This window comes from Salmo salar, chromosome ssa05, assembly GCF_905237065.1.
Source record: "Salmo salar chromosome ssa05, Ssal_v3.1, whole genome shotgun sequence".
In the NCBI taxonomy this organism is placed as follows: domain Eukaryota; kingdom Metazoa; phylum Chordata; class Actinopteri; order Salmoniformes; family Salmonidae; genus Salmo; species Salmo salar.
The window spans coordinates 32,076,452-32,090,983 of record NC_059446.1 but is presented as its reverse complement, the minus strand read 5'-3'; the positions used below and the strand labels follow the sequence as shown (position 1 = coordinate 32,090,983).

Here is a 14,532-nt window from a genome sequence, read left to right as displayed (position 1 = left end):
AAAGGGTTTGAATATGGTTAGCTGATCTTCGATCTTCACTTGGTGAACTGGTTCTCCTGAGTTCTGATTCGTGGTCAGTTTTGGTTTTTGATTCCAAATGGTTGAGGTTAGGGTTGAGGCCGAGAGCAGGGTTAGCTGATCCTAGATCTGTGTTGTGCTACAGTGCTCTCCATGATCCTAATGGTGATCATCCGCTACATCTCTGCTGTGCTGGTCTGGATCCTCACTGCCATGGTGGTCCTGGGCTCCCTGGGTGAGCTCATTACCTGTCTCCTGGCCTTACTTCCTGTGCAGTGTTTTGATCAATCAAAATAACAACTGAAAACCGTGACATAGTTTTGCACCGAACAGTCATTCTATGATCATTTTTGGGACAGTCCTCTTTGCATTTAGCAGTGTGCAGGTGTTCAATCTATCATAAAAAGTGTCTCTGTTTTTCTGTAGCGGGCACAAGCATTCTGTGGTGGATGTACATAGACAACCGGTTAACTGCCAACAAGACCTTATCTAAAGAGACTGCAGAGACTACGGAGACTAAAGATGCTAAGGAGGAAGCAGGGATGACAAGGGACAAAGCCCAGGTGCTTCTGGTGTATGCCATCGCTGCCACTGTATTCACAGTGAGTACAGTTAGTGTTTGTGTTTGGAATGAAAGGGAGACTGGGCAACCAAGCCTTGTAAATTGTGGGTGGGGTGTGTGTGACATTTCAGATTGAATGCCTGGCGCTGCTTTGAAATCTCAAACTCTTGACTCCTGGCACCTCCCTACTTTTTTTACTCCCCCCTCCTCTCCCTCTTTAACCTTCCTCTCGCTCTCTCCCTCTCCTGTTGACCATCTTCCATTTGTTTCATCATTCTCTATTACCCCTTGTCTTCCTATGTCCCTTCCACCTTCTCTTGACCCGTTGTTCTCTTCTCCACTAATTTATATCCCCCTCCCTCTTTATCGATCCCAATTTCTCTCATCCCTCTCTTCCTATACCCTTCTCTCTTTTTCTGTGTGATTTTTTTCCCTTCCTCTCTCTCCCCCCTCAGGTGATCCTTCTCCTGCTGATGCTGTTCATGAGGAAGCGAGTGGCCCTGACCATCGCCCTGTTCCACGTGGCTGGCAAGGTGTTTATCCACCTGCCGCTGCTCACCTTGCAGCCCTTCTGCACCTTCCTGGCCCTGCTCCTCTTCTGGATGTACTGGGGCCTGGTGCTGCTCTTCCTCGGGACCACCGGTGAGGGAGGGAGAGGGGGAGGGAGGTTGGCAAGGGGTAGAGAGAGAGGGAGGGTGGAGGAGGGAGAGGGGCAATGGTTCTCCTCTTCTGGATGTACTGGGGCCTGGTGCTGGAAGCGAAAGTGAGAGAGAGAGAGAGAGAACCTTTACAAATGGTAAGTGATGAATTCCAACACAACAGGACACTGCACTAGTACGGTTTAGTTCAGTTTACTGTATTGGCCTTATTCAGGAACTTGTCCAAACTAGTCCCGACCACTAGACTGAGACTGAGATGTCCACCTCAGGGAACCCGGTCCAGAACGAGGAGACAGGTCTGACAGAGTTCCGTCTGACTGGGCCTCTGCAGTACATGACCTGGTACCACGCTGTGGGCCTCATCTGGATCAGTGAGTTCATCCTGGCCTGCCAGCAGATGACTGTCGCTGGGGCTGTGGTAACGTACTACTACACAAGGTCTGACTCTGAAATTATGTTTTCATGTTTTGTTTCTGTACAAACTCTACCTACATGTACATATTACCTCGACTAACTGGTGCCCCAGCACATTGACTCTGTACTGGTACCCCCTGTATATAGCCTCGCTATTGTTATTTTACTGCTGCTCTTTAATTATTTTTTACTTTTATTTTCTATTTTTTTTTACTTAACTTCTTAAAGCATTGTTGGTTAAGGGCTTTTAAGTAAGCATTTCACTAAGGTCTACACCTGTTGTATTCGGAGCATGTGACAAATACAATGATTTGAAATGTTTATTTGATAGGATATAGGCTATAAGATTAATAATAACATTCGATTCTGTCTGTCACAGAAATGTGTTCTGCTAAAACAAAAATCGAGGAATTTCTGGGTAATCTGTTCCCGCAGAGTTATAGGAATTACAGCGAGGAGAACAAGAATGTCAATTTAAACTTCTGTGTCTTCATTTATTTGACCACCATTCTATTTCCCTCAATCCCTTCCTCTGTCTCAGGGACAAGACCAGGCTGCCAGTGACGCCCATCCTGTCGTCAGTGCTGAGGCTGATGAGGTACCACCTGGGCACGGTGGCCAAGGGCTCCTTCATTATCACCCTGGTCAAGATCCCACGCCTCTTCCTCATGTACGTCCACAACCAGCTCAAGGGCAAGGTAACGCACACTGTTCTCTCTCTCTCTCTCTCTATCTATCTCTCTCTCTCTCTCTATATCTATCTATCTTATCTATCTTATCTATCTTATCTATCTATTAAAATAAAATCCTGCATGTTAAATACAGTGATGTGCTGTACAGTACAATCTAATCAAGGCTAGCTTGTTCGCCCTTCGCCAGTTTATCTACATTGCTGTCAATGTCAACATTGTTGTGACATGACACCTGCCATCTTCTGTTGCTCTGTTTAAGACAGTATTTAGAGAAGAGAGGATTTATTTTAGGTTTATGTTCAGATGGCTGTTTGGGTTTGACACAGTGCTGGTAACATTAGGGGTGTTGGTTAATAAATGGGACATATAATGACTATGTATTTCCAACTCATTTTGGATAAACATATGGTAAACCATGTTACTATATTATCATGTATTTTTCTTTATTCTCCTTGGAGGGTAATGTAAGTTAGTGTCTGTTGTCCTTAACTTACTGTTTGTTGTCACGTCCCAAGTGTTGCTGCTTGACTTGATCTATGGAGAGACACCTTGCAGCATAATGAATTGAAGGGATAAATTGGCATTAGCGCTCCAGAGTTCTGAGAGTGGAGGTAACTTCACCTGACTAATGCTCTGAACTGTCCCACGAAGTTGGGTAGGCCTACAGCAATCTGACTGCCTGCTGCTTTCAGTTTCCACTATCTTTTGGTTTAGCATGGAGATGTGAGAACACTAAGTTCTGGAGCTCTGCAGGGGAACAGTTTTGAGAACTATTGTATCTATTTTTTGAAAAGTAGTGCATCTCAGATACCTTTCCCCATCTCTCTCACTCAGGAAAATGCATGTGCTCGCTGCATGTTGAAGACCTGTATCTGCTGCCTGTGGTGTTTGGAGAAGTGCCTCAACTATTTGAATCAGGTAGGAGTGCTTTCCTTCCCCCTAATTGGATATTTATTTTATATAAATAAAGGATAGATAACAGGTGTAAGTTGGTTCGTGTCCTGCTGGTCTGCTTTAGTGACTACAGTCTTCTCTCTGTCGTTAGAATGCGTACGCGGCGACAGCCATCAACAGCACCAGTTTCTGTACGTCGGCGCGCGACGCCTTTGTGATTCTGGTGGAGAACGCTCTGAGGGTGGCCGCCATCAACGCCGTGGGAGACTTTGTCCTCTTCCTGGGCAAGGTGAGGGGGGCAGCTGGGATACTTGAGGGCTTCAGAGTAGTCCCTATTCACTGTTACAGGATCAGATCTACTTTTCAACCCCTTGATGATTAAGGTTAGAATGGGGGTAGGGTAATCTGTTCCTAGATCTGTGGTTAAGGGCAGCCGTTACCTTGAGTGTGGGCCTGATTGCGTGGACTCACAGGAGGCTGAGGAGAGAACGGCTCATAATAATGGCCAGAACAGAGTAAATGGAATGGCATCAAACACCTGGAAACCATGCATTTGATACCATTTCACTAATTCTGTTCCTGCCATTACCACGGGCCCGTCCTCCCCAATTAAGGAGCCACCAACCTCCTGTGGCGTTGACTGTTCAATTGCCTGAATTTGAGGAGTAAAAATGTGTGTGTGTGTGTGTTTGTGTGTGCGCGCGCGGTCAGATCCTGATCGTGACGTCCACAGCGTTCGCCGGTGTACTGCTGCTGAACTACCAGCGGGACTACGCAGAGTGGGTCCTCCCCCTCATCATCGTCTGCCTCTTTGCCTTCCTGGTGGCCCACTGCTTCCTGTCCATCTTCGAGATCGTGGTGGACGTGCTCTTCCTCTGCTTCGCCATCGACACCAAATACAACGACGGTACACCGGGCAAGGAGTTCTACATGGACAAAGCCCTGATGGTAATCTCCGTGAAGATATGGTATACTGGTGGGATTTTGTTGAAATGGGAAATTAAATGTGTATCTATACTGGACAAAAATATAAACACAACATGTAAAGTGTTGGTCCCGTGTTTCATGAGCTGAAATAAAAGGTCCCTGAAATGTTCCATATGCACAAAAAGCTTATTTAGCTCAAATGTTGTGGACTAATTTGTTTACATCCCTGTTAGTGAGCATTTCTCCTTTGCCAAGATAATCCATCCACCTGACAGGTGTGGCATGTCACGCTCCCTCAAAACTTGAGACATCTGTGCCATTGTGTTGTGACAAAGCTGCACATTTATTGGCCTTTTATTGTCCCCAGCACAAAGTGCACCTGTGTAATGATCATGCTGTTTAATCAGCTCTTGATATGCCACACCTATCAGATGGATGGATTATCTTGGCAAAAGAGAAATGCTTACTAACAGGGATGTAAACAAATTAGTGCACAACATTTGAGCTAAAGCTTTTTGTGCATATGGAACATTTCAGGGATCTTATTTCAGCTCATGAAATACAGGACCAACATTACATGTTTTGTTCAGTCTAGGTTTTTGTTTTGGTACACTAAAGCTAAGGATTCTGTGGTTTAATGACGAAGGTAATGCATTCATTTACATGAATTTGTTTTCATTTTAGCAGACTTACAGTAGTGAGTGCATACAGTTTTATATATATTTTTTTTCATACTGGTGCCCCATGGGAATCGCACCTACAACCCTGGAGTTGCAAGTGCCATGCTCTACCAACTGAGTCACACGGGACCATTCACATGATATATTAAGTTTATATTAACCGACACTGGTGCGTTTCAGCACATGGTATGACACTCCTTTCCATCTCTCCCTGCAGGAGTTCGTGGAAAACAGCAGGAAGCTGGAACGGGTGGTGGAGCGAGGGCGGAGCCGCCCCACTGAAGCGGTGTCGGTGGAGGGGCCAGAGATGAAGCCCATGGTGAGTGACAGTGGAGGGGGCGGCGACACTGAGGTGGGCTGGGGCTTGGACGGAGGCGGGGGAGAGTGGGAGGAGCTGCAGGAGTTCCATGTGTACTACCTCCTGGTAGGGGTGCTGGTGGACTGGGCCCTGGGGGAGCAGTGTACCATGGTCTCCTTGATCCTCTGCCTGACCGAGGACGTGGTCCTCTTCTTCTGCGTCTACCTGCCCACCTCCACACTCGTGCTCTTTGCCACGCTGCTCCAGAAACCCTCCCCCGTCGTCGTGCCTCAGCCACATCCAAAGGCACAGACGCCGTCGCCATCTAAATCGTCGTCTTCGCATGCTAGCTAACGCATGCTAACGTACCACAACAGCATCTTGCTCACCATCTCTAACTCTTCTCACCAAACTATTCCATCCCTCTTTTTTTTGTTGTTTTGCTCGCCTGTCATCTCCTGGCCATCTTTAACCTGAAGTGTAAATTAGTTAGTTTTTTTTGCCTTATCACCATGGTGCTTTTTGGTAAATAGGGACATGTCTGGTAGCGCAGATAATCTTCTGTCAGCTTAGAAAGATGGTGGGGGGGATGAACACAAAGAAACAGTACGCAATTAATTGTCCATTCCCCCCCTAAAGTAAACAGCAGTGAGCAACAGCAATGCCAGACTGCTGATGCATTGCTAAAAAGGAACCAATGGGAAGATGGATATAAGACTTTTTTTTGCCTGTCTATTGTATGGTGCTGCTGGGTTTCCATGTACTGCTGGAATTATTTAAAGCGCTGTTAGGCGCTACTGAAGTTGGCAACTATCTGTTTACTTGTAGATTTGGCCTTTTCTTATCTCCTAGATACTCAGAGAGCATTATGGGTAAAGTTATTCTTGTAATTTGGTAGTTAAGAGGTAGAAGTATCTCCCCCAGTAGTTTTACACATAGCTTATTATTTTATTAGTCATAATGTACAATCATTGTTGATAACAGCAAGTCAGCTTTGGCCCAAGGATATACAGGCATAGCCCTCTGAATGTCCAGCTTTCAGGTCAAGATGGATCTTAACATCACCACTCCACTGCATGGCTTCCATTTTCTTTCCCGTACCGTTTTCTCATCCATACATTTCCAAGCTGTTATTACATATTTTTTTTTTTTTTATCTAACCCTTTTTTCACCCATTCATTCTTTTACCATACAAATACTTTTTTCAATGACTGCATGTGATACTGTGAATGGAGTAATAAGACTTGAATAACTTTGCTTTCCAGGCTCCAGGAACAAGTTCAGCTTGACCAAAATCACCTAATGGGACTTTTTTTTAAAGACATTCCAAAATGTTTATTTTTACCAATGTGTAACATGTTTACTATGGTTTCACTCCAGGGATACAATATTTTAATAAGAAACTGTAAAAAAAAATAACAATGTAATGAAGCACTTTATATTGAAGCGCTGCATATTTTAAAAGGCTGATGCATTTTTCGTAGTGATGTCCTTTTTATAAGACAAAGAATTGCCATCTAGTCGAACACAGTACTAAAATGTATTGAATCACTTTGGGTTGTCAACGTTTTGCATAACAAGTTTGCCTTTTGGTTGGACTTCTCGATCAGCGTGATACTTATTCATCATGCAATGATAGCACTTCGATGTGTTTTTAATCAACCACTGAAACTTAAGTTAGACTCACATTTGCATTTGAATTCAATCTGCATCATGGAAGAGTGTTCTTTTGTTTTGAAAGGAGATGTATTTTTTTACGAGTGAGTGTAGGGGATTTTTATTTTATTTTTTGCAGCACCATTTTTGGGATGTGCAGAAACAGGATGTGATCATACAACTGTGTGTTACAGCAGGAGGAAGACAACTTGTAGTTCCCATGGTTTGGAGGGACACAGAGACAAAGTTACTGCGATTTGGAAGTCTACCCCCCCCCCCCCCCCACACACACACACCTAGGCACCCCCCCTACACCTAGGCACTTAGATCTACAAGGGACCATGAGGAGTTTAGGGGTAGGGACTAAGAGTTCATTATGAACTGGGCATGACATTTACAGAGAAATATCCAGAGGGCTGCAAAGGCTGCTTTTCTTACTCAACCAATTGTCCCCTAGTTTGACTCACTTGGTTCATTTATCAAACCAGTCAGTCATTGTTGGGATTGATGGACAATGTACATTTGACCTAATCAGGTGAGGTGTAACGAGTCCTCTTCCACTGAAGTCTCAGTAGGAAGTGAACTCAGACTTTGCAGCCCTCAAGCAATAACGCAACACCATTTAGTATTTACCGTTACAAAAATGTCTTCCTACTTGCACTACAGCTTTTAAAGACAAAGGTTCCTGGCGTAGAGCTATCATCTGTTAGGTGGGGGGGAGTGGAGGTGGACACACTCTCACTTTGCCTTAACCGGTTCCATAGGCTGCGCCCCTCATCTTACTGGTTAGTGACGGGACTCCCCAGTTTAATGTGGGGGTGGTAGAAGTGCTGTAAGCCTTAAATCCCCTCTTGGTTTTGCTGTAGATTTGTATTTGATAGCCAGAGTACTGAATCCATTGGAGTGACTGAAGAACAACTTTGCCCCCCCCCTTTTGTTGTTGTTGTTGCTTTTATTGATCTAGGTGAGGAAAATGCTACCTTTTTGTTGATGTGAAGGGTTTCAGAACAGTATGAATTGCACATGATTTATGCAGTTATTTTGTAATGAGAGTTTAATAATGTGTTGATAAGACTGAATAGTATTCTGATATTGTGAAGTGATCCTGGTGGATATGTTGAAGGGAGAGATGGCTGTGACTGTTCACATAACCTTTTCATTTTCAGCTTCTCGTGTGAGACAAGCGCCAGCCATCCTTCAACACCATCGTTAATGTTTCAAAACAAGTCTGTTGGTGCACTTTTCTCCGGGAATACACTACTAGACCGTACACTGATGTACCTATGAAATATTAAAGAGCATGTATTTAAAAAAAAAAAAAGTCAAGCTGAATTAACATTGCAGCAGAACCCTATTGCGCAAAGCATGTTAAGAATTGCACTAAAATGGTATTAATTTAAACACTGATCAATTTAAAGTATCTGTAAAATATGTATAGTTGAATGACTAGCTCTGTCAGTAAGTACAATGTAGAGATGTTTCAGAGGATGGAACTTTCCCCAAGTGAGAACCTGCCCAGTGCAATCAAGGAATCCACTTAAGGCACAGGACAGACTACTGATAACTAAACAACATGTCATTCATGGGTATGTGTCCATCATAAAAGATCAAGACTATGACCGAGGGACTGTCTCTCTTAGCCTTGTCTGATTTGTACATTGAACACAACCAGTCATAACCCACACCGTTCTGTTTGCTAAACTCAAACGTTACCAGTTGATGCACACAACGGGAAAATCAGACTCTGAACCACACAGAGACGGTGTTCTGGTTTCTTTACACGACAGTAAAGCAAACTGCTCTGCGAATAGCTGAGACGCAAGGCCTGATTTGTCAGCTTCTATTAGCGCGGACAGAATGCCGTACTACTTAGAAGTAAAAGCCAGTACCTATACTCAAAACGATGGACCAGACGACTTGCATGTTTTCCGTCCGGGTTTTTTTCGTCGCTCCTCAGGGCGAGCCATCTTTGTAGGGTGTGAATATTACGGCATTAGCTCCACGTGACTTAACACTGACTTAACTGATAGAACAATAGCTTTACTCAGCAACAAAGCCACTGTTTTTCGAGATGTTAGTCGACCTCTTCGCTCTTGGAAACAAACTGCGCGTCTATTGTCACACAGGAATGGGAGATACTGTTCTGGATAGGCAACACATCAGTGTAACTGTCTGGTGTAACACTAGCTTTTAGAAATGTCTGCAGTAAGGTTGTTTAACATTGGGCAATGTTTTGTTTGATTTTTATATTTATTATTTCTTATGTATATTCGTTCTTTTTTTCAAGGTAATAAATTGGAAAAAGGAAACTTGTCATTGGCTGTCGTAGTTGTACATAAAGTTCACATCGTGTTATGATAGACAAATGAAAGGAAAAGTAAACTAAATGCAAAACAGTAACACAAGTATCCTGCATTTGGACAAAATATGCTGCAACCCAAAATCTGGAGTGCGCATTTTGGCAAGTGAGTGAAACATGTCAAATAAGAATCTACATGACATATGATCGTTGAAATACATACTGTAAAATTAAGTGTACATTGTGTATTTTGCATTAATTCTTATGGCAGTGCATGTACGCTATATTATATTAGACGATCTAGAGAGAATGAGGTTGGTCATGTAGTGTTCTTGACCATAACCCTGGTACTAATTTACAAATAAACTAACATACAGTAAAAAACAGATCTTGGACCAGAGCTTTGGGTGGGTCATATCTGTACCAGCAGGGCCATTCTTAATCAGATGGCTGTATAGTCTAGAACTCCAAACCATTAGTTCCACAGGATCTATCCCTCTGTCCAGAGTCTCTACAGGTCCTCATCGTCCTCGCTGACTAGTATAGTGTCCAGGTCCTTGTCCTTACGCTCTGCGCTCTCTGTGACAAACTCCCTCTGCTGGACCTCCAGCTCTCTGAGCTCCCCCTGCAGGCGCTCCAGATGCAGCGCACGCCGGTTCTTCAACAGCTTCATGGGGAACGGGTTCATGTCGCTGAAAGCTATGTTGGTCAGTTTCCTGTTGGAGGGAACAGAGTCGCAGGAGACAGACACAAGCCCAATATTACTCAGCCTGCTTATTTCCATACAAAAATTAAAAAAAATAAGCAGCATAGTCAAAATACTCCATAAGCTGTATGGCCCTAACACCAGACTTAGCCCTCTCACACATATTTTACTTGCATGCATTAGACAGAGATAATGAGATAATCGTATCTGCTCTTTGTTTGGAGATATGAGACTGCTGTCAATGCTGCCCTCAATGCACTCCTCTGGCTGTATAGCCTCGTTTTCTCCCATGTGTTGAGCCCATAGCAGCGACAACAGAGATATCTGACTTATATATGGTGAGAGCATCTGTCTCAGCCTACAGCAAATAGCTATTCCGTCTGCTCTGCCAGCAACACTCCAACTAAACAGAGCAGCAGATAAAGAATGGGCTCAGTAGGTACAGGGCAAAAAGCACAAACCATATAGATAATACAACAATTGAACCGGTTACAAAAGGACAAGCTAAATGTGATTTAGTGGAATCATTCACAAACCACTTAGGGGTGAATCAGGTGTGTAAGTACTGGGCTGTAACAAAAACATGCACACCAGCCCTCCAGGAGTTTAAGACCTCTACTATAGTGGTTCTTATCCCACTAGAGAAACGCATCTAATATAGTGTCATTTTTTTCAGAACACAGCCTCCATAGTTTGAACTTAGATGACCTTTAATGATCTCTCACCTGCCGTCAGAGATGGTCTTGGTGAAGAAGCGCAGGTATTGGTAGATCTCCACGTTGTCATGGATGTTCAAGATGTCCTCCTCTTTGTACTTGAACAGAGCCAGGGCATACCGAAATATCACCTGGATCAAAACCACGCATGTACGTTTACATTAGAACTGCCGCAACAACCTAACACCAGGTGCGTAGACTCTGGACAATCAATAACATTTTGTCAATCAGTTAACAACCAGTCATACTGCAGACAGGACCCACATTTGAATACCCATGAGCTAGGAGTTTCTGTTTTTCTTTCGGCCCAGGCGCTAGTCTCTCTTAAGCGTGGTACCTTGGTGCCCTCGTAGAGGAAGGCGTCCCACACCCGCAGGAGGATGTCGCTGGGCAGGCTCTCAACGAACACCACCAGGAACCAGCTGAAGGTGATGAGGGACACGTCCACACTATGCTCCTCAAAGTGGGCTGTCAGTCGGGGCATTTTCTCCGCCATGAAGTCCTTCAGCACACGCTGGTCCACCTGCAACATCCACCCATACGCCATGTCACATTGAGTCACATCAGCAGATGACAACAGATATTGGCATGATATGAGCAATGTCGTTGAATTCATTACGTTGTTCATGAAACATATGCGCAATTTAAACGTTTCAGTTCCATGTTTTGGAACAGATGCAGAACTAAAATGGATTAAATCCCACTAAAAGCACCACTTCACATATTTTAATTACAGAGAACTGTAGATACAATTATTTTACACATCTATACAGTTGTTTAAAATCACATATTTTAACCAGATCATTACCTGCGAGGCTATGAGTGTTTTGGTGTAGTAGTCCTGAGGCATGATGGTCTCCACCACAGCTACTAGACACCAGAAGGCATCCTCCTCACTCTCCAGCACCAGGAGAGCTATGGCTGCCAGCCTGAAAGGGGAGGGAGAGGCCAATATCATAGTTGCCCTTGGATATCCTGTCAAGATTGTTTTGAAGTCAAAGCTTGTACGGTATATCTACAGCCTAGTCTGAGTAGCCAGATCCAGGAAAATGCATATTTTTAGACTAATCATAGATTTTCACAAAAAAAACCTCAATTGTTATAGTCAGGCTTCCCTAAATTGAGAAGATTGTGTTGATTGAGTTGGTAGCATCCTGACTGGTTGCATCACTGCCTGGTATGGCAACTGCTCGGCCTCCGACTGCAAGGCGCTACATCACTGGAGCCAAGCTTCCTGCCATCCAGGACCTCTATACCAGGCAGTGTCAGAGGAAGGCCCTAAAACTTGTCAAAGACTCCAGCCACCCTAGTCATAGACTGTTCTCTCTGCTACCGCACGGCAAGCGGTACCGGAGCGCCAAGTCTAGGTCCAAAAGGCTTCTTAGCAGCTTCTACCCCCAAGCCATAAGACTCCCAAACAGCTAATTAAAGGGCTACCCAGACTGTTTGCACCCCCCCCCCCCTTCCCCTTACGCTGCTACTATTCTCTGTTTATTATGTAAGCATAGTCACTTTAACTCAACCTACATGTACATATTACCTCTACCTTGACTAACCGGTATCCCCTGTATATAGCCTCACTACTGTTATTTTACTGCTGCTGTTTAATTATTTGTTACTTTTATTTTCTATTTTTTACTTAACACTTATTTTTTCTTAACTTCTTAAAGCATTGTTGGTTAAGGGCTTGTAAGTAAGCATTTCACTGTAAGGTTTACACCTGTTGTATTCGGCACATGTGACAAATAAAATTAGATTTGATATTGTTTTGGAGTCTGCACTTTATATCAGTTTACAGCTTTGTACATTAGGTGGCAGTATTTCTCTAGATTTAATAGTTATTGAGCACACTGCTGACTGATATAGGGAGCCTTAAGTACCTGTTGAGGCCCTGGCAGTAGCCGATGGTGGGGTTTTGCCAGGAGAAAGCTAGCAGAATTCGTTGGAGCTGCTGCAGAGTGGGGCTGGAGGGCGAGGAAAAGCGCTGATTGGTGGTGAGCGTGCGGTGCAGGTCCAACTGGATCTGTCTGGAGGCTTGGTGGGGTGACGTAAGGCTCTTCTGGCACAGCTGAAACAGTAATGGATGGATTTCATGTAGATGGATGGAAAGACTGATGGACAGATTGAGAAAGATTCTGAAATTAAGAGATGCATTGTAAGGAAGTGAACGAGCCTGATCCACTAGCACCCACCTGCTCATAGCGATCCGGGTGGCGCTCCCTCAGCGAGCGCGTGCGGGCCCTCACCACCCATCGCCACACCCGTGGGCGGTACTCCCGTGGCACGCCACACCGCAGCAGGAATTTGAGCTCCGGGGAGGGGCAGAGGTCGTCGGCCGGGCGGCCGCCCAGGTACTGAGCCCAGCGGTCCAACAGGGGTCTGACCCCGGCCTCCTGCCTCAGCAGGTTGTGGGAGCGGATCTCCAGGGCCTGGATCTTGGCCAGCAGCTTCATGTCCTCCACCTCGTAGTCCGGGATGATCTTGAAGCCGTACTCGTCGTGCTCCCTGAGGAATGGAGATCAGTGTTCATTCACTGTTTTTAGATCATTTAAGCCTTCATTGACTATTGATAGTCATCTCATTTTTGTTCATTGTGGGACTGCATTGGCGATTTAATGTGTTCTTATAACAAGGTGGCCCCTTAAGAGACTGTTGTAAATCTTAAAAGGAACGTCTGTATGAATAAAGAATACAAATAAATAAGAGGTTGGTCCTGTCATTTATCAGTGTAGTAAAGCAGAGGCAAGACAAAAAGACAAGGAAAGGAAGCCAGTTCAGAGTATTGAGCCAGGGCCCGTTACCTGACAGGGTTGAGTTCGAGGACGTCGTTCAGGTCTCCTTTCAGTGCGTCTTCTATGAGGTTCCTCACAGCCTCCCGCTGGCCCGGTTCTAGAGCATTGCTCTCCTGCAGCTTCCTCAGTACACCCAGGTAACGACTCTCTATCTGACAGTTACGGGCCTCAAGGTAGGCACACTGCAACACAAAATAAGCACACCCTAAGACCGAGACTGAGGTCCCAATTCAACCAACTGTAGTGGCCTTCAGTGTTTCACTTAACCACAACCCACTTCAACCTCGACAGCACATGCAGATGCATTTGGCACTGAATAGCATCCATTGTCAGTAGGCAGACCCACCTTTACCATAAGGCTTTTCTCCTGCTCTGAACTGTTGCGCCATAGCTTGGTCAGCTGGTAGATCTCAGAGTTCAGGAACTTGTTCTGGATCTTGTAGGCCTCAATGTCATCCTGTGTGAGAATTATTAAAAGTGAGAGGAAGGGCAGGGTGAAGGCCATTTAAAGTAGCAAAGAAATATGATTTATATTTGTACTACAACTACTTTTTTTTGGACCAGTGAATAGATATCTCAAATCTATTCCAAAGACTCAAATGTTCTGGCGCCTCATTTATAACCGTTGCGTAAATTTGACACTAAATAAGTGACGTGTGATTTTTTGGAAAAGACTGCCAAGCACAAAAATGTAGATTTCTAAACGTGGCGCACGGCATTCGCGTGTTTCTGGTTATAAATCAGATCTGTCGGAAACCTGTTCGCGCATGAACGAGCATCATAACTCCACCTGAATAGCGCCAGTCATTCACCTTTTATAGTGACAATAACACCCTTATTTGCTGTATACTTTGGAAGTATTGGAATTAGACCAACACGGTATATCTAAAGGAAATATCAATAGCGAACTTCATCAAATATCTTTGGAGGTGTTGGCAGAATGTTGTTTTCTTTGGCATTTGACCGTTTCTGAAACACAAAAACAATTGCAAATTGTTGTGGACCTGTAAACATATCGTTTGAATTCAATAGTGTTTTGCATTTACTTTGTCCTGAACCTAAATGTGCAAAAATTCTGAAACATTGTCCACTCTGAAAAAAATCTAAACTACAGTAGGCTGTACCAGTGGTAGCCGATACACTTCAATGCAAAATATAAACTGTCTGTTCACCTGTATGTTATAAACCGCGCTCCCTTTTGGATGCATAGAGCAAAAAC

The 14,532-nt window shown here is 44.3% G+C and overlaps 2 protein-coding genes across 11 annotated transcripts in view; one reads left to right on the top strand and one right to left on the bottom strand.

The window, feature by feature from the left end:
- slc44a1b (solute carrier family 44 member 1b) overlaps positions 1-9,116 on the top strand; it is a 22,742-nt gene extending 13,626 nt beyond the window's left edge. For 2 of the 3 annotated variants that reach the window (XM_014199471.2, XM_014199474.2), the window contains exons 7-16: positions 164-253; positions 445-620; positions 1,036-1,222; positions 1,509-1,677; positions 2,195-2,351; positions 3,180-3,263; positions 3,391-3,528; positions 3,951-4,187; positions 5,064-5,165; positions 6,410-9,116. In XM_014199471.2, the coding sequence (XP_014054946.1) occupies positions 164-253; positions 445-620; positions 1,036-1,222; positions 1,509-1,677; positions 2,195-2,351; positions 3,180-3,263; positions 3,391-3,528; positions 3,951-4,187; positions 5,064-5,165; positions 6,410-6,433 (1,364 nt within the window). In that variant the 3' untranslated portion in view covers positions 6,434-9,116. The remainder of the gene's footprint in view (positions 1-163; positions 254-444; positions 621-1,035; positions 1,223-1,508; positions 1,678-2,194; positions 2,352-3,179; positions 3,264-3,390; positions 3,529-3,950; positions 4,188-5,063; positions 5,166-6,409) is intronic. The other variant, XM_014199472.2, reaches the window with a different exon arrangement.
- Positions 9,037-14,532, bottom strand: part of tbc1d2 (TBC1 domain family, member 2) — a 23,287-nt gene continuing 17,791 nt past the window's right edge. For all 8 annotated transcript variants that reach the window (XM_014199466.2, XM_014199464.2, XM_045718054.1 and 5 more), the window contains 8 exons: positions 13,660-13,770; positions 13,323-13,495; positions 12,714-13,026; positions 12,402-12,589; positions 11,330-11,450; positions 10,859-11,044; positions 10,531-10,652; positions 9,037-9,815 (listed from right to left, as the gene is read on the bottom strand). In XM_014199466.2, coding sequence (XP_014054941.1) covers positions 9,611-9,815; positions 10,531-10,652; positions 10,859-11,044; positions 11,330-11,450; positions 12,402-12,589; positions 12,714-13,026; positions 13,323-13,495; positions 13,660-13,770 — 1,419 coding nt within the window. In that variant the 3' untranslated portion in view covers positions 9,037-9,610. The remainder of the gene's footprint in view (positions 9,816-10,530; positions 10,653-10,858; positions 11,045-11,329; positions 11,451-12,401; positions 12,590-12,713; positions 13,027-13,322; positions 13,496-13,659; positions 13,771-14,532) is intronic.